The following is a 25,682-nucleotide window of genomic DNA, read 5'->3' as shown; positions in this document are numbered from 1 at the left end:
TCCATTACTTTTTTTAATGGTTCAGATTAATTCAATGTGATTGTCGTAACTTGACTAGAAAAAAAAAGGGTTAATGAGTGATGAAAATATATAATATAATATTTCCATATTCCTTAAGAGAGAAAATGGACAATAAAAAAATAGAGACTCATCTTCCGGAAAAAAAAACACCAAATATAAAAACACAAGTTGTTGTCTTTAGTTGTTGATTTTTTTTTGGGTTAATTGATAGGAATAATCCGAACTATTGCTTATCTTCTTATAATAATCCGAACAACACTTTAACTCACCATAAACCCAATTTTAACTATCATCTTCTCAAATTAGAACGGGTAACCGGATACCTGTCAATCAAGTCATTACTTCCATTTTTTTTAAATTAAAATTTAGCAAACAAAAAAAAACCCACCCAAGACTCAGATCTACCTAATCTCGTACTCCATTTACCCACCACCCATCATCAACTTTACGAATTACCACCAACACAAGTACACAACCTAACCACCTTCAGACCTACCACCAACACCACTATCGATCCCCCACAACTCACCATCACCACCGCCCACACTCACACCCACAACCTTTCAGCATCGAATCTTGGTGCCACTCGGTACCACTGGATCAAGCACTCCGATAAATCCACCCATCCATAGCCTCATCTAAACATTTTTGGACCAACAAACATGAACCCAATAGGTCTTGGCCAATCATTTCATATAAATAAGTGTATTCATCCTCATTTTCCCCTTCTATTCCTATGATTGTCCACTGATGGGTTTTATAGCCAACTGCAAGAAATAGAATGTTTAAAATGAGACCAATGGGCTGTACAGGAATTGATGAAAGTGGAAATCTTACTGGTAATTAAGATAATTGCATACATAGCCAACTGTTCAACTGAAAATACACGGCAATCAAGTGGAAATCTTACTCGTAATTAAGATAAGCGATGGTGGTCGACAGCGTAGGCGGGGTCCACAGCAGAATATCGGTGGTTGTGGGTCTAGGTTGGTCGTTATGGTAGTGACTGTTATGCTTGTTGCCTGATTAGTGGGTGGTGATGGAGGTTATTAATGGAGGAGGAAGAGAAAGGTTAGACAAAAAAAAATAGGTCACCTGTTAGTTTATCGGAAATTAGAGGTTAATAATGGGCTAGGTGCAGTATAAGATGAGAAGAGCAATAATATGGTTTATTGTGAGTTGAAATGTTGTTCAGATTATTATAAGAAGAAGGGCAATAGTTCGGATTATTCTCATCAATTAACCCTTTTTCTTTTCCAATCTGTTGAGTAAGTTTGCTACCTCTCAAGTCTTGCAGAATAAAATTCAACACCATATCAGGTGAATGGTATTATCATCTTAGCTTTTTACCTCATCTTCTACGGCCTTATTTCCCTCTGTCTTGGTGATTTCAATTGGATTAATTGGAATCTTTTTCTAAGAAATGATGTTGAATTTTTTTGCCAACTTGAGCATTTTTGGAGTAAAGTGCAATCTAGCTACTGTTTTGTTTTGTTTCGTTACAAAACTTCTTCGACATCTGACCTGGGATTTTCACAAGTTTTGTGTTGGTTTCACCTTTGTCTTAGCATATTGGTTACGTATTTATTTTTTATCCATTAATATTGCTTTTTGCAATGTTAGGGGTACCAAAAGAAAAAATTTCGCTCAAGAACTAAATTTCTTTTGCTCGTCAAATGGAATTAAAATCTTAGCTATATGTGACACTAAGTCGTCTACTAAGCCTGAACCTTATCTGATAGCTAACTTTGGGTTTAATAATTACGACTTTATCCCTAGTGTTGGATTATCAGGTGGGATTTGGTTATTTTGGAAAGAGTCTAGCTCTATGACTTTTTCGTTAAAAGTCACTTTTAAATCGAATCGATTCATTGCTTGTGAAGTATGTGATCTCACGAATAATGTATTTTTTTTTTGCCTCATTTTTGTTTATGCCCCAGCGCAACCGTCTGAGAAGACGTAATTTTGGAATGAATTTCAAAGTTTTGTTGTTAATCTTTATTTACCTTTCTTATTACTAGGAGATCTTAACGAGATTAAGAATCCTAGTGAAAAAGAAGGGGGTGCAAAGGTTAGCAATGCGCGTTGTTTAAGATTAAGTAAATTTTTGAGTGATACTAATTGTATAGATCTTCCGTTTTCCGGTGATTTCTTTACTTGGAGAAAAAAGAAATCTGGCCCTGAAAATATTTTTGAAATCCTTGATAGAGCATTAGCCTCTCCTAATTGGATTAGTATATATCCAAACATACAATTTGCATACCATGCTTTCACTAGTTCAGACCATTGTCCTATTTCCGTAAAGTTCCATAACCAAATTCATACGAAAGCCCCCGCGCCCCGTATCTATTTGAAATTATGTGGAATTTGCGAGATGATTTTAGTAAGGTCGTCAAAAAATATTGGCAATATCAATTTCATTGGTCTTTTATGTTTTGCCTCTCTCAAAAAGGCAAATTCCTAAACCAGAAGGCTAAAAAATGGAATCAGTTTACTTTTGGAAATATTTTTAGACAACTTTCAATTGCTAAAACCAAGTTAGAGAATATACAAAACCAACTAGGTTCATCCCATTCATCAGTTTTAGAAGTCGCACAGATGAAATGGCTAAAAAAGCGTGATTCCCTCCTTGACTAACTCGTATTGACAAAGCTAATTTTGGAGATGATAATACTAAGTACTTTCAAAATCATGCTACAATTAAACACAATAGAATTGGTATTAAACAATTTATTAATAAGGATGGTGCTATTTTTATTGATCAAGATCTCATTGAGCGAGAAATATCTTATGAGTTCAAGTTGAGGTTTACAAAGAATCAACACTGCAATTTTGATAAAAATGAGGACTTCAAATCTATTAGTGGAATAATAACGGATGAAGATAACAATTTTCTTACGAGTAAGATTAGTAAGGAAGAGGTTAAAGAAACTGTTTTCAATTTAGCTGCAGATAAAAGCCCAGGACCTGATGGCTATCCTGTGGAATTTTTTCAAAAATATTGGGATATAGTAGGAAATTCGGTTACTAAAGCAGTTTTAGCATTTTTTTCATTCTAGTAAACTCCTTAAAGAAATCAATCATACTTTTATAGCATTAATCCCTAAAATTGATAACCCTCAATCAGCAAACCATTTTCGGCCTATTAGTCTTTGTTCAACAATTTATAAAATTATTGCGAAAATCTTAGCAACTCGTCTCTGAAGTGTATTACATAAGGTTATACATTTGTATCAAGGAGCTTTTACACCTAATCGCTTTATTCAAGATAATATCCTTCTAGCCTATGAGATCTTTAACTCCTTTAAGCGTAAAAAAGGTAAAGGAGGGTGGATTGCAATTAAACTTGATATGGAGAAAGCATATGATGGACTTGAATGGAACTTTATTAAAGAGACTTTTACGCAAATGGGTTTTAATCGTACTTGGATTTCTTGGATTATGGAATGTATTAAAACTGTTTCTTTCTCGGTCCTTGTAAATGGAAGATCGGGGAACGTGTTCACACCTACTCGAGGTATTAGACAAGGAGACCCACTTTCGCCATATATTTTTATTATGTGTGCTGAAGTTTTAGCAAGATCTCTACAAAAAAAATAGCGATCTTAGTTCTAATGACATTGGTATTAGAATTGGACCGGGATTGGAAAAAATTCCATTCTTGGCTTTTGCGGATGACACTATCATTTTTGCTAAAGCCTCTAATTAGAGTTGTAGAACTATTAAATCTATTTTAGATAAATTTTGCACGATTTCTAGACAATTTGTTAATTTCGACAAATGGACTTTCCAGTGCACTAGAAATATTGACCGCTCACTTCGTGGGTCTTTTAGAGGTATTCTTCGTATGAACGAAGAAGCTCATTTGGGTAAGTACTTAGGTTGTCCTTTGATTGACGGCGGAGTGACTAAAAATATGTTTGAAAGTATTGTTAATTCCTCATGCGCTCAATTATCGAAATGAAAAGCGAATTCTTTATCGCAAGCAGGTAGACTGGTTCTTGTTAATGCTAATCTTGCCGCGAATGGAACCTTTCAAATGCAAAGTTTCCTCCTTCCCTCAAGTATCCATAACAGATTAGACAAAATTAATAGAGATTTTTTATGAAATAAGAATCCTTCACGTCGCTCTCCTAATTTAATTGGTTGGCATAAAGTTTGTTTACCAAAGTCTCTTGGTGGATTAGGGATAAAATCCTCTGAAATAGCTAATAGAGTCCTTCAAATGAAACTTTTATGGAAAATACTTATGGAAAAGGATAATATATGGGTCAAAATGGTAACTAAGAAATATTTGAGAAATTGTTCACTTTTTGAACATAAGCCTAATTCAGTTTGCTCCTGGAAATGGCGTAAACTCATGAGTATTCGGGACATGTTTAGAAAGGGGTTGAGATAACAGGTAGGTAATGGTAGCAATATCAAATTTTGGACTGACAATTGGGTTTTTTCTTATCCTCTTACTAGAAATATAGATGGTCATAGTAACCTTGATTTAAATCTTTTGGTTAGAGATTTCATAACACCTGATAAACAATGGGATGTTGGTAAGTTATCAGATATAGTAAATAATGATATTGTTAACCAAATAGCTAATATTCCATTGCCGCATAATGATATTCCAGATACCCTTCTTTGGGGGTTGTCTGTGGATGGAAATTTCTCGACCAAAACAGCGACATGGTTAGCCCAAGGCTTTTTCGATAGAAATATTGACAAATGTGAATTTTACTGGATTTGGAAACTAAATGTTCCTCCAAAATTGAAAATTTTTCTTTGGAAAACTTGTGTAGATGATCTCCCTACGAAAAGTAGGCTTCTAAGAAATCATATAATTGTCCCACCTCAATGTGTTTTGTGCAAATCATCCAATTGAAGATAAAGATCATTTCTTTTTCAAGTGTTCCTTGATTGCATCAGTAATCTAAGAGATGAATATCATTAGCTTTACGAAAATATTGCAAGTCAAAGCTTTATAGGGAAACTTAATCATCTTAAAATTATAATTCCAAAAGCCGACTTCATTAATATTGTATTTATTTGGTGGAATGCATGGTTCCATAGAAATGACATTATTTTTAATGATGTTAAGTTTAATATTAGCAAAATTATCCTTTTATGTAATAATAGCATCAAGATTTGGAATGAGGCTAGACATAAGGATCTTAACAATCCTGATAAAGACGTGTCAGTTAGAAATACTACTAGCTAGTAAGGAAGAAATTTGGTGGGAGAAACCTAAAAATGGGTTTCTAAAGCTAAATTTTGTCGGATCAAAAATAAATGGTAATAAAGCTGCTCTATGATATTCTATAAGAGATCATAATGGTAAAGTCATTTTGCTAAGAGCAAAAAAGTGAGGATCTAATAGTATTCTTGTTGCTGAAGCTCTCGCTTTAAAAGAAGGCATTTTAGCAGCTAAATACTTAGGAATCTCGAAGTTAATTGTAGAAGGTGATAATTTATGTGTTATCAACTCAATACGTAATACTTGGCAAATTCCTTGGGAAATTTCTAGTATTATCAAGGATGTAAAATTAGATCTTCAGTTCTTTGATGAAGTGATAATTAAATATTGCTTTCGTGAAGCCAACAAAGTTGCCGACTTTATGGCTTCTATTGGACATTCATGTCCAAACCTTTCGAGGTGGTTTGAAACCCGGTGGCTTCAACTTACCTCCATCATTCGAAAGGATGAGATAGGTAATTCCTACCTTAGAGGATCAATCTAGTTTTATTACCTAATAAAAAAAAAAAAAGAAAAAAAAAAGCATATCAGGTGATAATGTTAAAAACCTTTTCAAAACCTAAAAACTTCCACAAACACCTGCTCTTTATTCATTTTTATTTATTTCTCATTTTTCAGTCAGTCCACAAATATATCAGGGTGTACAAGTTTCATTTATTCAATCATGGCCAATAACACCCACCTTATTATATCTATTACTCCCTCCATTCAACTCCACATTACAAGTTTCTCTTTTGTACACTATTCACGAGTGAACACTCAATTTCGATTTTTTCTCGATACATAAGTGAAAATATATTCTTGTGTGATTTTATTTAATTCGTCTTTAGGAGTACATTAAGAATATATCTAACTTTTATAATTTTTGCAAACACGTAACTAAAGATATTTAACGCGTAAAACACACGTTGGCAAATGTGAAAAAGGCAAACTTGTAATGTGGACTTGAATGGGGGGAGTAGGATATTAAGCCCACTAGGGTTTGCATAACTAGGGTTAGCGTTTAATATAGATGTAAGCTATATAAATAGTGCACCATATATATCAGGTAAGATATATCTATGAATAATACGATTCTCTTATGCATTCTATAATCTCCTCTATAATCTTATCTATCACGTTATCTATGCACATTTTTGTTCATATCCTTTGCCCAGAACTTACAGCACTTCACCTTCAATGGCTTCCAACAAGCCAAGCTTCGGCTTGACGGCGGGGCCATAATACACAAAAATGGCTTATTACAGTTAACCAACACCTCAAAACAGCTAACAACTCATGCTTTCTTCCCATCCCCTCTCAACTACAAATCATCATCATCTTTTTCCTTTTCAATCACCTTTGTTTTCGCCATGTTCCCTGAAATTCAAGTTATAAGCGGCCATGGAATCGTCTTTTTCATTTCTCCGTCTATGGATTTTCACCTGGGTACACCAGGAAAATATTTTGGGCTATTTAACGCATCAACAATTGGGAACTCGTCGAACCACCTGTTTGCAGTTGAGTTGGATACTATCCAAGACTTTGAATTTGGGGACATTGACAGCAATCATGTCGGGATTGATGTCGACAATATGAACCCCCGCAAAAAATGGTAAGAGAAATACAATAATAAAATGCGGAATTTTAGGAAATTTTTGAAACTTTTAAAGTTTAAAGCGCGGATTCATTAAAATCTAAAACATAAATAAAGAATGCGGAAATAAAGTTAAGTTTATACAAACGTGATAGTCAAAGGTGAGGGAAAATATATCCCTCGAATGACAAAATGATAAATGGTGAGTCTAAGCAATCCTAATAAACCGACTACTAGTCCAAGGTTTAGTTCTCGCTAGCCCACACGTCTTCCCCACGTAAACATCTTCACAATCTGTCATTCATGTAAACATGAACGACACAGTCAGTGGGGAGTAACTCAAGGTTCTCCCAGCCACAAAATGTCGAAACACAGATAAATAGAAACATATTAGAACATCATAAATATAACTAATCAATGGAAGCACTGAGACATGAGATTAACATTCAAAACATGCGTAGTCGATCATAGATAAGGCATATGATACATATATATGAGACAATCCAACTAAAACGTCATAAATGATAATACAACTATAAATACGATAGAATATCATATGTCACGAATAAACAAAACTAACATCATAATACATGTGAATGGAAACTTAGCCATGAACTTTGAAAGCCAAATAACATACAAAACACGAAATGGGACTACTAACATCACATATAAAGTAAAGCATCCGGCTCAGAGGCTACCTTTAAAGCATGTCCGAGACACAAATCCTTAAGTACCTTGGCTCAGCGGTTACCTTTAAAACATGTCCAAGGCACAACCTCTAAAGTATCCTGCTCGCTCGGTTACCTTTAAAACATGTCCAAATACTACAAACAAGTGCCCGACTCAGAGGTTACCTTTAAAACATGTCCGAGGCACAACACATAAAGTATCTGGCTCAGCGGTTACCTTTAAAACATGTCCAAATACTACAAACAAGTGCCGGACTCAGAGGTTACCTTTAAAACATGTCTGAGGCACAACACATAAAGTATCTGGGACGGGATTACTAATGTCACATTCATACTTATGGCTTGCATCTCACCATAAGTACGGATGGGAATATCAATCCCGACGATCATATCGCAACTGGAGGGCTTATAGCTCACCTCTAGTATACGATAGGACCAAGACTCTCACGACCGAACAATACAAGACATTATCTAGAATACGACCCCTAACAAGTAACTATTTATAATAAATATTTCATACATGTATTATATTAATAAATATTCCACTTCATAAATTAACATGCCAAATAAATAAAATATAACGAGCGATAATGAATGAATTAACTAATACGAAACACAAATGCATGAAACTCCGACAAACATACACCATGCCATTTCGAAATTATGATATCAACCAAGTATATACTAAATTACTAATTGCACAAATAGGACAGTGATGATCAAATACAAAGACACAGGTACGTCAAACCATCATCTCTATCCAATCACTTATACTCCAAATATAAATCAACTTTAATAACTACTGAAACATCCCAAAGCATATGATATACACATTACACCTGCAGTTCTGCATAAAAAAAAAAAAAAAATAGTGTAGCATGGCATTGAAATGAAAGATGACGACTGCAGAGGAACATTTTAGATTGATTGAGAATTCAATTCCAAATTCACGGAAGCATTGATTCCATACACATAGTTACATATACTATGACACAAAATCCAGGACTGACCACTCAATCAGCCACCAAAACCGAGCCAACATCAGTCCACTAAACTACATGAAACCGCGCCAAACACGGCTCCATCGAGACAGCCTGTACAACGGAATTTCCAGCAACAATGGACAGCCAATTTTGAGACGAATTTAAGACGGATTTTCAAGCATGAAAAAGACGGAAATTCACATGAATAAAGCGAGCCCAAAACATTCCCAAAATCAGCATCAACTCAACCACAACCATCCGTCTATGTGAGCCATAACCTGGACTCACGGAACTCAAAACAGAGTTCGGGGATCAAAACAGTCCAATACAAACACCACTATGAGACGAAATTTACCATACAAATGAAGAAAAAACGTAAAGAACTAAACGGACATATAAAACGACACATAAGACGAAAATTTTGACGTTTTTGTCGAGTAACCTATCACCGTTACCTTATAACTTCTTCAATCTTCGAGTGAGTCGTCCAGAATTCCCGTATGGGTCCTCGAGTCCTTCACCTAGCACAAGAATGAGTTTTCAGCTGAACCGCGGTTTGTACAAGACGGGTCTTAAACGAAACTTGACAAGAACTCGACTTTCTTACCTAGAATGAAGGAGGAAGGAGAGGGGAAGCTAAAGGTACAAAAATTATGGAATTTGGTTGAGAAATCTGGGTTTTAGAAGTGACGGAAGGAGGAAGGTGTTAGGTGTTGAGAAATCAACACCAGATAATTAGGAAACTAATTATCTCCCTTTATTCTAGCTAACTTATTATTATGTTCATATTGTAACCTATATTCTCTCCTTAATTATAGTCTCTCCCTAACCTAACTTACCCTAGGATGTACTATATAAACTCATGTATTTGTTCACAGTATTAATTATTCAAATATACAATTTATCATTCTCTACATGGTATCAGGAGAAAGGTTCGTTCCTCTCCCGACATCATAAATTTTCGCCCCTTCTTCCACTCCCGAAAACATGTCGGGTGCCACCCTCCCAAATCCTGATGAACCAAAAATCTCATTCATTCTCCTTAATGTGCATTCCGTCACAAAATTCGATGGCTTAAATTATCGTCAATGGCGTACACAACTTGAGTCGCTATTTGATGGGTATGGCCTATCGTCCTACATTGACGGAACTGCACCACCACCAAAAATCATAGCCTCGGCTACTGATAAATAACCTACCCCTAATCCCGCGTTCAATACATGGTATAGGCAGGACAAACTCCTTTTTAGCGCCCTGGCTAGCACCATAACCTCCACTGTCAGTCCCCTCCTCAACCGTGTCTCCACCACCCGTGAAGCGTGGGATGTCCTTGCTACATCTTACGCTCGTCCCTCCCGTGGTCACATCAAACAACTCCGTCATAAACTCAAAAATACAACCAAAGGCACCTCTTCCATCTCCGAATACATGACCCGCATCAAAACCATTGTCGATGACCTCGCTCTACTTGGTACGATTATTCCCAATGAGGATATAACCGATCAAGTTCTGGAAGGCCTCGACTCTACATATCAGCCCGTCATCGATGCTATTAACGCTCGCGATAACTCCATATCCTTCCCTGAGTTGCTCGAAAAACTCATCAATCGAGAGCTCGCCCTAGCCCAAGCCGACACTCGCTCCACCACTACCACTGACTTCCCCGCTATTGCCCATCCCACCTACGCCCGCCACAACTCCACTTCCCACCATCGTACCCCCCACTCCGCTGCCAACATCACCCCACCACCCGTTCCCAACCAAAACCCCAAAAACCCGTTCAAAGGTAAATGTCAATGGTGTCACACACAAGGCCACACCCTTTCCTATTGCCCGATCTTCAAATCCTTGTACCCCGACATCAAAGTCCCCCCTACCTACGCACCCCAGTCCGCTCGGCCCAAGCTAACCCCACCAACCTTCAACAGCAACCCGTGCCCAACCCATGGCTTCTCGACAGCGGCGCATCCCACCATGTCACCGCTGACCTTGAAAACCTTGCCCTCCATCAACCTTACTACGGTACCGATGAAATTGTCATAGGCGATGGCTCCGGTCTCCAAATTCTTAACACTGGTTCCACCTCCATCTCCTCTTTTAAACTCCAAAATGTTTTTCATGTTCCTTCTATGCACAAGAATATTATATCTGTTTCAAAGTTTTGTCTCGATAACAATGCAACAATTGATTTTTGTTCTCATTCTTTTGTTGTGAAGGACCGAACTAGTGGAGCAATCTTATTTACGGGACCAGCGAAAGACGGAGTCTACCATTGGCCGATGTCGTCTTCGCCTCAAGCTCATGCCGTCTCCCTCACCTCCACCGAGATGCACCACCGTTTTGGCCATCCCCATGTTTCTGTTTTAAAGAATATTGTTTCCTGTTTTAATTCCAAGACTATTATGCCAAATAATATTGATTGCAAATCTTGCCACTTATATAAAAGTCACAAGTTACCTTTCACTGCCTCGTCTCTAAAATCTCAGTATCCACTTGAAATAATTTTTAGTGATTTATGGTCATCTCCAATATATTCTATTAATAATTACAAATATTACGTAATCTTCGTTGATCACTTCACTAAATTTACTTGGCTATTTCCGTTAAAAAATAAATCCGACACCCACTCCACTTTCCTAACCTTTAAAACTCTTGTTGAGAAACAATTTTCTCGACCTATCCTTACCTTCTATTCCGACAATGGAGGAGAATTTGAAAAATTAAAATCGGACCTCGACAAATTCGGAATACAGCACCTTACTTCACCCCCCCCCACACCCCGGAACACAACAGCTTTGCGGAAAGACGACATCGTCACATAGTGGACACCGGCCTCGCTCTTCTCGCTCATGCCTCCATGCCTCTCAAATATTGGTCCTATGCCTTTCAGACAGCTGTCTATCTCATTAATCGAATGCCAACACAAACTCTTCAGAAAGACTCACCCTATTTTCGTCTCTTCAAACAACACCCCAAATACAACAATTTCCACAATTTGGCGAGTCCGCTTTCCGTGGCTCCGGCCCTACACTCACCATAAACTCGACCCCCGGTCCATCGCATGTGTATTCATCGGTTACTCACCCTCACAACACTCATATTTATGTCTTGACCCTTCCACAAATCGAGTCTATAGCTCTCGCCACGTTCGTTTCGTCGAGGACACTTACCCCTTTGCCACCACCACGTCACCCTCTGAACCACTCCCCACCTCTACTGAATGGTGCAACCTCACCGTCCCTCTCCTCCCTGCCTCCCCGACCCAACCCGACCAATCCCCCACCTCGCCTACATCCCCAATCACCCCAGACACAACTTCCGCTACTTCTACCACTCCCCAAACCCCACACACAGTCCCCAACGCTTCTGCCCACACCTCTCCTGCCACCCCGCAAACCTCCACCACCACACCCACATCCTCCCCAGCCACCTCCCCTGATCGTCCTCCCTCTCCACCACCCAATCCTCACCCTCATGCCACACGGGCCTCCCACAATATCTTTAAACCTATAAACAAACTAAACCTCACCGCTCAACTCAAATCTCCCGAGCCCACCACTGTGAAACAAGCTCTCCTTGACCCGACCTGGAGAGCCGCCATGGAAACCTAATTCACTGCCCTCACTACCAACCGGTACCTGGGAACTCGTTCCCCCCTCCCCGGGTCAAAACATAGTCGGTTGCAAATGGGTCTATCGCACAAAATACAACCCGGATGGAACAATTCACAAGCACAAAGCCCGTCTTGTCGCGAAAGGGTTTCATCAACGACCCGGTCTCGACTATTCCGAAACCTTCAGCCCAGTCATAAAACCCGCCACCGTCCGTTTAATACTCAGTCTCGCAGTTACCCATGATTGGACACTTCGCCAACTCGATATCAACGATGCCTTCCTCCAAGGCACCCTCACTGATACTGTTTATATGGCTCAACCCCCGGGTTTTGTCGATCCTGCCACACCGACCCATGTCTGCAAACTTCGAAAGGCTCTCTATGGGTTGAAGCAAGCCCCGAGGGCCTGGTACCATGAGCTACGCTCATACCTCCTCAGCACGGGTTTCATAAATTCAATCAGTGACACCTCTCTTTTTATTTATCACGGAACTCATACCTTGTTCGTTCTTGTCTATGTTGACGATATAATTATTACAGGTTCGAGCTCCTCGCAGGTTGCTGCCTTCATCACCACTCTTTCCAAGCGGTTTTCACTCAAGGATCTTGGCTCGCTCTCATACTTTCTCGGTGTTGAAGTTCAACCGTGCAAACAGGGTCTATTTCTAAATCAACAAAAGTACACCCTTGATCTCCTTACCCGTGCTAACATGTCTCATGCCAAAGCTGCAAACACACCCATGGATTCCGCTGCCCAACTTCGTCTTCACGATGGTCCACTCCATGACAATCCTACCCAGTTACGCACTCTTGTGGGTGGTCTCCAATACCTGTCCCTTACTCGACCGGATATCGCCTTTGCCGTGAACAAATTACCCAGTTCATGCACTCCCCTACTACCTGTCACTGGCATGCTCTAAAACGACTGCTGCGTTACCTCGCTGGTACACCTTCTCACGGCATCTTCATCCTTCGCCACTCCCCCTTGACTCTTCATGCTTATTCTGACTCCGATTGGGGTTGCAACAATGACAACCTTCATTCTACAGCTGCTTATATTGTCTATCTCACAAACCCGATTCCCGGAGCTCCAAAACAACGCACTTTGTTGCTCGGTCTCACGATCGAAATCGAATATCGATGTTGCCAACGCAACCGCTGAACTTATGTGGCTTGAAAACCTGCTGACCGAACTCCATATAAAGCTCCCGTCCACTCCCGTTGTTTATTGTGATAATATTGGTGCTACGAGTCTCAGTGCTAATCCCGTTTTTCACTCCCGTATGAAGCACATTGCTCTTGATTATCACTTTGTTCGTGAAAAAGTCCAAGCTGGCTTGCTCCGTGTCACGCCCATTGCCAACGACGACCAACTGGCCGATGCACTCACAAAGCCCCTAGCGCGTCCTCGGTTCTAAATGCTAATGTCCAAGATTGGTCTTTCCCGAAGGCCGTCCATCTTGCGGGGGGATGTTGAGAAGTCAACACCAGATAATTAGGAAACTAATTATCTCCCTTTATTCTAGCTAAATTATTATTATGTTCATATTGTAACCTATATTCTCTCCTTAATTATAGTCTCTCCCTAACCTAACTTACCCTAGGATGTACTATATAAACTCATGTATTTGTTCACAGTATTAATTATTCAAATATACAATTTATCATTCTCTACATTAGGAGCTTGTTGGTTTTGTTGTTGTTGCAGGTAAGAACGAAAAAGGGAGGAGAAGGGGAAGAGTGGGGACGGTATGGTGAGAGAGGGAGTATATAATAATAATAATAATAATAATAATAATAATAATAATAATAATAATAATAATAATAATAATAATAATAATAATAATAATAATAATAATAATAATAATAATAATAATAATAATAATAATAATAATAATAATAATAATAATAATAATAATAATAATAATAATAATAATAATAATAATAATAATAATAATAATAATAATAATAATGAAAGTTTAAGTAAGAAGATAAGAGAATAGGTGAGTGTTGATTTATGATTGGTCGAGATTAAAATAACCTCACATATGAAAATGTGACAGTCTTACTAGACGGGAAAAAGTCTCGGGTCTATATTAACTTAAGACATGAAACTATTATTTGTCGCTGTTAATGCTATTCGACTAAAATACGTATTTTCATACAAATTAGGCCTTAAAATATCTTATCTTTATTAATTCAGAAGACAATACTCAATCCAGGGCGTACCACGTCATTAATTCAATCCTTTTTTTTTGGAAATACATGTTATGGTGGGACCCGTTAGTGTGCAATGTATTTATTTCTTCAGAATTCCGGCTATACAAACATGCGACAAATTGCGTCTTAGAACAAATAATATGAAATAATACTATGAAATAATTTTATACATTTCGAATAAATGAAATTAATGGCATATAAGCGAAATGAATTACAAATCGGAATAAATGAAACTAATTACAAATAAATGAATTACATAATTTTAAAAATAATTAAATAATAATAAAATTACATAGTTACGAGAATGAATTACAGTTAATAACGGGATTGAATTACATATAATGCGAATAAATTACATGCATAATTTTTAAAAACTAGATGGTACGATATATTTTTTTAAAAAAAATATCCTTTGTTATTTCCTCTTAAATCATTGCATGTGAACACGTATTTGTAACAAGTTTAAACATTAATTATGTAGATCGCTGATTTAGACCAACTAGATAAGTACAATAAAAATGCAAAAAAACAAAAAAAATACATCCAAAAACATTAATACCGGCTCAAATACATACCCGTGCAATTTTGCACGAGTTTAAAACTAGTTATTTTTATAAAAATCTTGTTTAAAAATAAATTTAATTAAATTAAATAATTCAAAAATATAAAATAAAGTAATTAAATGGTTAAATTAATTTTAAATGTCAAAATGAAAAATTCGCGGGTGTTACAGACAACCTCATATCCAATGCGTCAGCATCAGCAGGATATTTCTCTTGCTCTGAAGGTATCAATAAAACCTTAAATCTTATTGGTGCTAAGCCAGTTCAAATTTGGATTGATTATGACCATAGAGATGTGGAGGTTAAGGTAGCTATGGCTCCTTTAGGTCTCTCTAGACCTAGTAAGAACCTATTATCGTCTCGGATTGATCTTTCCAAAGTCTTCTTAGATTCTATGTATGTTGGTTTGGCTTCGTCTACTGGTTCAGTAGCTAGTAGCCATTATGTACTTGGTTGGAACATTAAACAAGGTCGGGTAGGCCAAGCTCCGAGTCTAGTTTTGTCAAAACTTCCTTCGCTTCCTCGTTTTGGTAAGCGGAGGCGACTAAGCCTAGGCTCAAAAAATTTGTTGATTGTTGTGTCAATTGTGCTAGTAATGGTGGGTTTGGTGTTTTACATGAGATGGAGGAAGAAATATGAGGAAATCTTTGATGATTGGGAGAAGGAATATCGGGTTCAGAGAGTTTCATACAAGGATCTCTACAAAGCTACCAAAAGGTTCAAAGAGAAAGAGCTTTTAGGATATGGAGGATTTGGGAAGGTCTATAAAGGGACATTACCTTCTTCTAAAACCGAAGTTGCTATTAAGAAAGTGTCTCATGGTTCGAGTCAAGGGATGAGGGAATTTGTGGCGGAAATTAGGTGTTTGGGGAGGTTAAGGCACCGTGACTTGGTACAACTCCTAGGGTATTGCCGGAGGCAAGGAGAGTTAGTCTATGATTATATGCCGAATGGTAGTCTTGACAAATACCAATACAACGAGGGAAAAGTGAATCTCTCGTGGCTCGAGAGAGTTAAGATTATAAGGGGTGTAGCTTCGGCACTTGTATACCTTCATGAAGAGTGGGAGCAATTAGTAATTCATCGTGATGTTATGTCCAGTAATGTTTTATTGGACTTGAGCATGAATGCGCGACTAGGTGACTTTGGTATAGCTCGGTTATACGACCATGGTACTAACCCTCAAACGACCCATGTTGTTGGGACAGTAGGGTATCTTGCTCCTGAGCTTAGTAAAAAGGGGAAGGCGACAACTAAGACTGATGTTTTCTCTTTTGGGATGTTCATCCTTGAAGTAGCTAGTGCAACGAGCCCTACTACCCCTCAAGGCGACGGGCACAAGTATCCAGCTGATTGGGTGTATGATTGTCGGAAGAGAGGAGCGATTAGTGAGGTAATTGACCCTAGATTAGAAGGGCAGATTGTCGAACAAATTGAGCTAGTACTAAAGTTAGGCATGGTTTGTGCTCATCCAAGGCCTGAAGCAAGGCCGAGTATGAGACGGGTTATGCAAATTTTGGATAGGGATACTAAGAGCAACTCCAATGGTTGTATTTAGGGACTTGCTTGCAATTATTCTAAATATTCAAGCGGTATGCTCACCATTGGAGTATCGAAATACGTCCATGCTTGTAAGCATGTGTAGCTTTGTCAAGCTACATGCTTGGAATTAATTAGTATTTAAGAAAAAAAATTAAATTAAATTATAATATTTATTTGTTATGTGGGCCCTTTTAAGCTAAATTTGTTGTAGTTTACCATTGGAGGACGTTGTAGCTTAAAAGCCGTGTTGCTTGAAAAAACGATGTGTCAAAGTAAGCTACAAGACCTCGTAGCTTGCCATTGGAGTTGCTCTAAGAGCAAGTTCAATGGTTTGCCTTAGGGACTTGCTTGCAATTTTAAGAAATTGCAAGCTAGTAGCTAGACCATTGGACAACTCCATGTAGTATAGCTTAAACCAAGCAACTAGCTTCATTAAGCTAGTAGCTTAATTGACCCTAGCACTAAAATACAACCAATAGAAATTAATTGATTTATTAAAATTTGGGTCAAGCTAGTTAAAATGCAAGTTAAACCATTGAAATAAATTTGTAGCCTAAAAATAAATTAGCTTAAAAAGTGAGATGGCAATGGTAAACTAGTTGCAACTAGCTTATCATTGGACTTGCTCTAATCTGCTTGGGACACTTCCTTATGATGCCAGACCTGTTCAGTCGACCTGCGAAAATGAAACCCTCCCTCTGTTTGCTTCACCATCTAAAGTCATTTCTATAACCTACAGCACTGATTCTGTACTGATAGTCGGTCGATAGACTAGTTTTTTTTTTTTTTTTTTTTTTTTTTGCCGATAGACTAGTTGTATGCATCATCTTGGAACAAACATTGCCTGATTTAGAGGTGCCAATTGGGTGAGTCGAGTCGAATTCGAGTCGAGTTATTTCAGGTTCGGGTTATTGTGATGTCGGATTGATTCGAGTCATGAATATTTTTGGGTCGGATCGGGTTTGGTCGGATTATTTCGGGTTATGACTTACCTCGGATATCGGGTCGGAATGTGGAACACTTGGTCGGGTGACGGTTGTTATGGATCGGGTCAGTTAGGTTAAAAATCATGTAGCGGTTCATATCGGGTCAAAAAAATTCAATATTAATTCTTATCAGTTATAACGGGTAGGCCTGACAAAATTGACCCGACCCGAACCTTACCCGATCCGGACCTGACCCGAACTCGACCCGGACCCGACCTGAACCCGACTCGACACCTGAACTCAAGACCCGAGCTGAGTCGACCCGTTTCCGACCCGATCCAAAATTGACCCAACCCGGCCTGATTGACCTGTTTGCCAGTTCTAAATTAACGGTTCACAATTTGTCCTTTTTAGGTTATTCTTTAATATTATACGATAGTATACATAGATAGTTGCTAAAAAAATATATAAGATATTGTATTCAAATTTTTAATTTAAGACAATTACCATTGGTCGATTGATTATGTATTTATGAACTAAGCATCTCATTTATATAATATTGAATGCGAACGTATAGGAAATATATTTTGACTCAATTGTGAATTCAATTGACCTTGAATTCACCTAAATTTGAATTAAACTAACTATTGTTAGTTGAACTCGAATTGACCCGAACTGAAATGTAACTTATAAGTAATTAAGTTTATTTAAGTTATATTTTAAAAATTAAGTTACTTTAAATTAAGTTAAGCACTTGTGACATGTAAACATTGGCTCACTGGTTATGATGGTAAAGTGTGAATTATTATTTAAAAATTATCAGTATTTGTTATTTAAACATTATCAATATGTTTCATATCTTTAACATTTTGCTAGATTTTAACGTTGATGGCAACATTGTTTCGGTTGACTCGGATGAGGAATCAGACTAGTGGGAATATGGTAACTTTATCCTAATTTTTCTATGCGAAATTAAAATGCCGGTATTTTTTTTTCCATAAGACAAACTTTTTTGCGACTGTTTTAATGGTTAACTTTTGATTTTATGCAGTCATGCAGGCATGAAGCACACCGTTATCATGAAGATGATCAATTCTACTTATTAGATTTCATGATATTTCTAGTTGTTAGGATACTCTTATATTCTGTTATCATCTATGTATCTTTCTTTTGCTTGAGTAGATTTGTTTTGTACTTTGTAATTCCTAAGCATTTTAACAGTTTCAACTTTCAAGTTTTGTATTGAATTATTATTTTTCACTTGACAAGTTCCATGATAGAATGATAGATTGTATGCCATGTCTTTTTCATTCACGTTCCTTTGAACATTTGTGCCAACTATAAAGTTTGAAATTTTTGAAAAAAAAGGATAAATGGCCCAAATAACTAATCTCAACTAAATTTCAATAAATCGTCAAGAAAATAACATTATCTCTCACATACAACGAAAAAAAAGTATAGGCTTGTTTGGTTGCCCATTAAAATCATGGGATCTTAAACTTCCTAGGAAGTGTAAAACCATGATGTTGTTTGGTTGCCAAAATCATGGGAAGTAGAACTTCCCACATGAATCTACTTCCTCCATTATGTGGGAAGTCACTCACCAAGCCCCCCTTGGTCATTGGAACTTCCCACATGAATTAACTTCCCCCATGCAAACCAAACACTTTTTGGGAATTCACATGAATTGGAAATTCATGTAAACTTGAAGTTCCCGGGAACTTTAATTCTCTTATATACACAATTAAAGTTGAGCAATACATTTAGTCAAACTCATACATCTAATTATTTAAGACCCTGTTCTTTTAGACTTAAAGTCACTTAACTTAAGTTACTTCAGATCCTATAAGTTCAGTTCAGTTCAGATCGGATCCTATAAGTTTAGTTCAGATCCTATAAGTTGATTGATTCGAGATCCTATAAGTTGATTCGAGATCCAATAAGTTTGATTGATTCAGATCCTATAAGTTCAGTTCAATTCAAATCCTATAAGTTCAGTTCAGATCCTATAAGTTCAGTTCAGTTCAGATCCTATAAGTTCAGTTCAGTTCAGATCAGATCCGTTTAGTCCAAAAGAACCGGGTCTAAGAGTTAAAATAAACTAAGTGTTAACACTTGTAAAGTTCTAGTGGCCGGCCTCGTATAATTTAGCCATTGACATTCACATGACAAACAATAAAACAAATCACCACAAAACTCTTATAGAAGTTCTCCCTTTAGACAGTCATTTTTGTCCGAAGGCTTGAGACGGGACATATGTGACTCACCAGCTTTAATAGTTAACATTTTAAAATAAAAAATTATGACCCAACTTAAATGGTTACATCATACCATAAAAATGGTCACATAAGACCGTCTGAAGACTTCAGACGAAATAGTCCGTATGAAATGATAATTAGTAAAACTCTTAATTTGTATCGGTTAGTCGAGTCTTATTCGGGTTAGTTTGTATCGGTTAGTCGAGTCTTACTCGGGTCGGGTTTTTTCCTTGTTGGGTTTAGTCGGTTTCGGTGTTACGAGGTCCGGGTTATATCGGTTATCGGATGTTATTAAGAATCGGGTTATGTCAGATCGGACTGGGTCGGTTTCAGGTGTGATGATTTTTTTGTATTTTCGGGTGCCAGACGGGTTCGATATCGGGCGGATTGGTTTTGTCGAGTCGGATCGAGTTTTGCCAGGTCTAGCCTGATTAGTACTTAATTCGGAGGTTCGGAGCAGTTAATACTGATTCACCAGCAAAGTTTGCAGGGTGTCCAAAATGACTTTGCTTATTTAATGTTTATTTTCTGTCTTAATTAGGGGCAGAACCAGGAATTATATGTATCTAGGGCTAAATTTTTTTTTTCAAGGCTCAAAATACATAAAAGGATTTACAAGTCTATAAATATACATGCTTTTACCTGATATTATTATAAAGTATATTTTATGTGTCACTTTCATGATATTTTAACCAAATATGACAATTTTTTTTTTGACAAATTTCGTATTTTAGCTGAATATTTTATACTAAATGAACAATACTTGATTACGTGTATACTAAACGAACTGCTTTATTTGGGTGGTATTTATTCCCTTCGTCCCAGTCACCCAATCATTTATTTATTTGTGATTAAAATACTTTTCGCATTTAAGGTAAAAGGCAAAAAAAAAAGATTAGGAACGGGAAGAAGATTATTTGGTCGGAGAAAGAGAAATTAGAAAACCAAATAACATATTAAGTAATAAAAATTAAAATTAAAATAAAAGAGAATAAGTCCTAACAAATAAAAAAGAGTTAAAGTGCAAGGGTGGGAATTGAGCTTTGTTCTTCTCTTTGAAAAGTGACATTCCAACCATTGTGACAAAGAGCATTAACTAAACTTTTACCACTATATATATATATATATATATATATATATATATATATATATATATATATATATATATATATATATATATATATATATATATATAGGGGCGGGTTCAGGTACGAACTACCTTATCGTACGAACCGTACAAACCATCTAAAAAGGAAAGTTCAAGCGCGGTAATAAAACTCACCCTCACCTAAAAACTCATCCCAACAACAACAAAAAAAATTGATCGAAGAAACGCGATCTCCATTGCTGCAAATCATCCTACTTTCCGCCATTATTGTTCCTGTCCCATGCGAATCTAAGAGGTAAGCTTTTACTCAGATTAGGGTTTACAAAATTTAAATCGTAAATTAGGGTTTGAACAAATTGAAATTCTTAAAATTAGGGTTTACCAATTTTAATCGTATTTTGAGATTTTGATGGTAATTTAGTTTGTGTTTTGATACTATTTTTAGGATGGTTATAATTTCATCATCTTCTACTGATTCAGGTATGAATTATTGTTGTAAATACATTTTTGGGAACTATTTTTTCAATTAAATTTGGGATCCATTTCTGAAATTGCTTAAGGTGTTGTAGGTGATAACTTAAAAGAGGATGAATCAATGATGAAGAAGTTATAGGTACACATTCTGCTTTTTTTTTCTTATTGCGGAATGTCGATACATGTATCTACTAAATCTGAAGTAGTGTATCTAGGATCACAAAGATGTGTACCTCTGTATAATTTTTCTATTTGTGGATAATTTTTCCGATTTGTTTTTGTATTTTTTTTGGGTGGTTTAATGAGGGTCACAAGATATATCTCCGATGAGAATAAAATTCTTAGCCAAAGATACATCTCTGGTGTTAGATACATCATTCCGGCTATTTTGAAAAAAATGTATACGGCTAGCTAAAACAGTGTATCTGGCTAGCTAAAATAGTGTACCTAATGTGGCTTGGGTGGGAAAATTTGTGCTCCGTATGTGATAAATACTCGTACTGATTATGATTTTGTGCACCGTAGAGCAGTCTTTCAAAAAATTAAGCTAGTATAGCATTTGAAAATTTTTGGATGAATGTTTAGCTTGATTTGAAAATCGAAAACTTCTTTCTCTCGCACAAATTGTTGATGTATAGTGACATATGAATTATTGTATCTAATTTGAATGAGATGTGTACTGTGCGAGATAGTATACACCTGCTACTAATGTCCATGCCTCAGATATACTGGTTGTACTTCCCTTGACAGATGCAACAGGTACGCAAAAATGTAGCGAAAGCATGTATCTAATATCATAGTAATGTGTACCTATGGAATATATTTTTGCTGGTTTTGGTACTGGAACATAATGCGTTTCCTACTGTGTGTCATTTCCTGTGCAGACAGTATAGTTTCTTCTAATGTTGATGGTCTAATGAACAATGATATACCTCCTATGATTCCATTGACTAATGCACCAGGTAAAAAAAATTGTGGTTTGTTCATTTACAAAGTTTGATTTAACTAATATAATGTACTTGCCTTAAAAATAACAACCTTTTGGTTAAATTGTCTTGTAGAAACCCCACAAGTTGGTTCTGAAAACACAATTTTTGGATTCCCAAGTGTCGGAAGATCTAAAACCAATCAACGGTATGATGTTTTCAAATTTGGAAGATGGAATAGATTTTTACAACAAATACTCAAAAGTTTGTGGGTTTATTCCAAGGTTAGATTCAACAAAATTGGTTAATGGGATTGTTACACACAAGCGCTGTGTGTGTAATAAAGAAGGCAAAAGTAGGAACAAGGGGACTAAAAAAGAAGGGATTACGAGAACAGGATGTGAAGCTAAGGTTAGTTTTAAGAGAATTGACACCGGTGAATACCAAATTTATGATTTTGTTGAGGTACACACACACGCAAGGGTTACCCCAGCTACAATGGTTCATATGAAACCATCTAGGAATTTGAATCTCTTTCACAAGAAAATGATCATGGATAATTCAAGAGTAAATCATGGTCCAGTGGATTCCTTTAGAATGTTTAAGGAATATGTAAAAGGGTACAAAAATGTTGGGGCTTCTTTAGAAGATTTCAAAAACTTTTCAAGGGATGTTAAGAAATATATCAAGGAATATGATGCTGAAATGTTATTGGAAACTTTCATGCAAAAAAAGGCTATGTCTCCATCATTTTATTTCGACTTTGAGATGGATGATGAAAAAAGATTAAGTAAGGTTTTTTGGGCAGATCCAATCTCAATTAAAAACTATGCCCTTTTTGGGGAAGCCGTCTCTTTTGATGCTACTTATAACTTCAATGAGTATAAAATGGTGTTTTGTCCGTTCACTAGCGAACGGAAAAACCCTAATGAGATGTTAATGCGCATTAATTTTGATTGTTGATCTGGTTTTCAAGCTAATGGCTCGGAAATCAGTGCATCAGAAGCAGCGTGAGGTGACTTTAAGAGGACGTAGTATTCACGTAGCTGCAGAATCATCATCGCCTGGTGAAGAAATAGAGGAAACAAATGTTTTAACAAACCTTAATGAGCAACCAGCAGGCCCGGATGGTGAGAATGCAGTGAAGACTAAGAACATTAATGAAATAACAGGAATTCCTGAGTTGGAAGTAGAAACTGAGGATGAAGAAGAGGATGTAGATGAAGTAGAGGAGGAAGAGGAGGAAATAGTACAGGAAACGATAGAACAGAGCAATGATGTTCCAGAAGAGGATCCTAAAACAGAGCATGAGGATTTGATGCAGATTGAGCAAGAAGATGTCGAGGAGGAGATTGAATATTGGCAGCAGGCTGTTGTGTGCTCTATTCTAGGTGCAAATCCTCCATGGGAGGTGATTGAAGGATTTATTAGTAGAATTTGGACAAAATTTAACATTGATAAAATATCTTTTATGCCAAATGGTGTGTTTCTGGTTAGGTTTAAATCAGCAGACATGAAGGACAAGGTTTTAAACTCAGGATACTATATGTTTGACAACAAACCTATGATCGTGAAGGCTTGGACAAGGGACTTAGAGTTGAAAAAGGAGGAGGTAAGTTCGGTTCCTGCTTGGATTCGAATGCATAATCTTCCTCTGAAATTTTGGGGCAAAGGACTGTCTAAAATAACTTCCTTGGTAGGCAAATACGTAAAGAGTGATGTGGCTACTGAGGAACGAACGAGGCTAGGATATGCTAGAGTGATGGCAGTCCTTATGGTGGACCAGGAATTGCCTGAAAAGGTAAGATTTAAAGATGAGACTGGTAATGTGATTCAAATTGAGGTAGAATACGAATGGAGACCAGTTAAGTGCAAAAAATGTATGGGAATGGGGCATATGGATACAGATTGCAAGAAAAATGATCAAAAGAAGGGGCAGAAAGCTCAACTGGTTTGGAGACCTGTGGTGAAGAAGGCTTCAGTGCCTACCCCTGCCATTCCAACTGGGAGAGTACAAAACCCTACTCAGAATACTGAAGCTAGGCACATAACACCAATTAAAAAATTAGTTCAGTTGCAGAGGCATGATTACAGTGGTCTTTGGATATAGCTCGACTCATTTGGTGCACAATCATACAAGGAGGTAGCCTCATCTCCTCCCAGAAGAAGTGGTGCTGAAAATGGTAACAGTCCTCCTCCAAAAATCTCAAATGGATAAGATAGGATTCTGGAATGTGAGAGGTATGAATAGAGTAGGAAAACAAAAAGCTATAAATTTTTTCTTACAGAATAAAGATATTAGACTGTTTGGTCTTTTAGAAACAAAAATAAAGAGTAGGGCTTTGAAGAAAGTTGTAAATAATTTCAATAATTGGTGTATTTCAACTAATAATGGACATCACAATGGAGGGAGGATCTGGATTTTGTGGCAACCTCAAGCTGTGAAGATACAATTCTTAGAGTATAATGCACAATTCATTCATATGAGGGTTGAATCTGTTGAGAATAGAAGCATTTTCTATATGACTATGGTCTATGCTTTCAACTCTATTACTGATAGGGCTCCATTATGGGATCATTTAAGGAGAATAGCAAGTCAGGTCAGTGGTCCTTGGGCTATTCTTTGGTGATTTTAATCGTGTTTTATCCTTTGGTGAAAGGGTGGGAGGTAACACTCCATCTGGTGAGATGGAGCCATTCAGGCAGTGTGTTGCAGACTGTGGAGTTATTGACAGTGATGCTACAGGATCTCTTTTTACTTGGAATAACAAACAAAAGCCTGAGGAGAGGATTTATAGTAGGATTGATAGATTCCTGATTAATAAGGACTGGTGTGATCACCTCCCTGATCTTTATGCTCATTTTTTGCCTGAGGGACTCATGGATCATACTCCTTGTATTATTAGCAGCACTAAAATTTCCCAGAGAAAAAGATGCTTTAAGTACTTTAACATGTGGGGAGAAGCAAAGGAGTTCTTGCCTTCTGTCAGCAATAATTAGGATAAGGGGATACTGGGCACTAGCATGTTCAGACTAGTTAAAAATCTCAAAAATCTGAAACCAGTGTTGAAAAGATTGAACAAAGAAGGATATACTGATATTGAGCACTCAACTAACAGACTCCAGAGAAAGGTTCATGAGTTACAGGAACAAATTGGAAAGAATCCCACTGATGCTCAGTTACTGGCTGCTGAATTTGAGGCTTCTCAGGAGTTAAAAAATTGAGTAGTGCCAGAGATAGTTTTCTAGCTCAAAAGGCTAAGCAATTCTGGATGAAAGAGGGAGACACCAACAGTGCCTACTTCCATGGCATTCTCAAAAAAAGAAGGAATGGAAATAGGGTGATTTTCATTGAGGACATGAAGGGAAATATATGTGACAGTCCAGAGCTAGTTCAGTCAGCATTCCTGGAGTATTATCAGCACCTTCTTGGGACTAGCCAGGCTACTACTAAAATACACAGGAAAATCATTGATCAAGGACAAAGATGTAGGGATGAACACAAGCTACTCTTATTGAGACCTGTTACTGGGGA

The 25,682-nt window shown here is 37.1% G+C and overlaps 2 protein-coding genes across 2 annotated transcripts; both read left to right on the top strand.

The window, feature by feature from the left end:
- Positions 1 to 1,991: 1,991 nt before the first annotated feature.
- LOC141629390 (L-type lectin-domain containing receptor kinase IV.2-like) lies at positions 1,992 to 23,110 on the top strand. The gene is made up of 10 exons (XM_074442403.1): positions 1,992 to 2,023; positions 6,393 to 6,834; positions 14,854 to 14,857; positions 15,084 to 16,460; positions 17,065 to 17,204; positions 18,258 to 18,323; positions 18,433 to 18,540; positions 21,914 to 21,980; positions 22,106 to 22,183; positions 22,329 to 23,110. The coding sequence occupies exons 1-10, from the start codon at positions 1,992 to 1,994 to the stop codon at positions 23,108 to 23,110; spliced, it is 3,096 nt and encodes a 1,031-aa protein (XP_074298504.1).
- A 1,217-nt stretch (positions 23,111 to 24,327) lies between these two features.
- On the top strand, positions 24,328 to 25,372 carry LOC141629388 (uncharacterized). The gene is made up of 3 exons (XM_074442402.1): positions 24,328 to 24,747; positions 24,854 to 25,043; positions 25,212 to 25,372. Exons 1-3 carry the CDS (start codon positions 24,328 to 24,330, stop codon positions 25,370 to 25,372), a joined length of 771 nt encoding a protein of 256 aa, XP_074298503.1.
- Positions 25,373 to 25,682: the final 310 nt, after the last annotated feature.

Source organism: Silene latifolia, chromosome Y, assembly GCF_048544455.1.
Source record: "Silene latifolia isolate original U9 population chromosome Y, ASM4854445v1, whole genome shotgun sequence".
NCBI classification, from domain to species: domain Eukaryota; kingdom Viridiplantae; phylum Streptophyta; class Magnoliopsida; order Caryophyllales; family Caryophyllaceae; genus Silene; species Silene latifolia.
The sequence above is the reverse complement of the archived record's forward strand: the minus strand, read 5'-3'. Positions and strand labels throughout refer to the sequence as shown.

Coding starts and splice junctions, on each gene's coding strand:
- LOC141629388 (XM_074442402.1), top strand. CDS start 24,328: ATGGTAACAGTCCTCCTCCAAAAATCTCAAATGGATAAGATAGGATTC. Junction 24,748..24,853: donor TAAGGAGAATAGCAAGTCAG/GTCAGTGGTCCT, acceptor CCATTCAGGCAG/TGTGTTGCAGACTGTGGAGT. Junction 25,044..25,211: donor ACTCATGGATCATACTCCTT/GTATTATTAGCA, acceptor ATCTGAAACCAG/TGTTGAAAAGATTGAACAAA.
- LOC141629390 (XM_074442403.1), top strand. CDS start 1,992: ATGAATTTCAAAGTTTTGTTGTTAATCTTTAT. Junction 2,024..6,392: donor GTTTTGTTGTTAATCTTTAT/TTACCTTTCTTA, acceptor TCTATCACGTTA/TCTATGCACATTTTTGTTCA. Junction 18,324..18,432: donor ATCAGACTAGTGGGAATATG/GTAACTTTATCC, acceptor GATTTTATGCAG/TCATGCAGGCATGAAGCACA.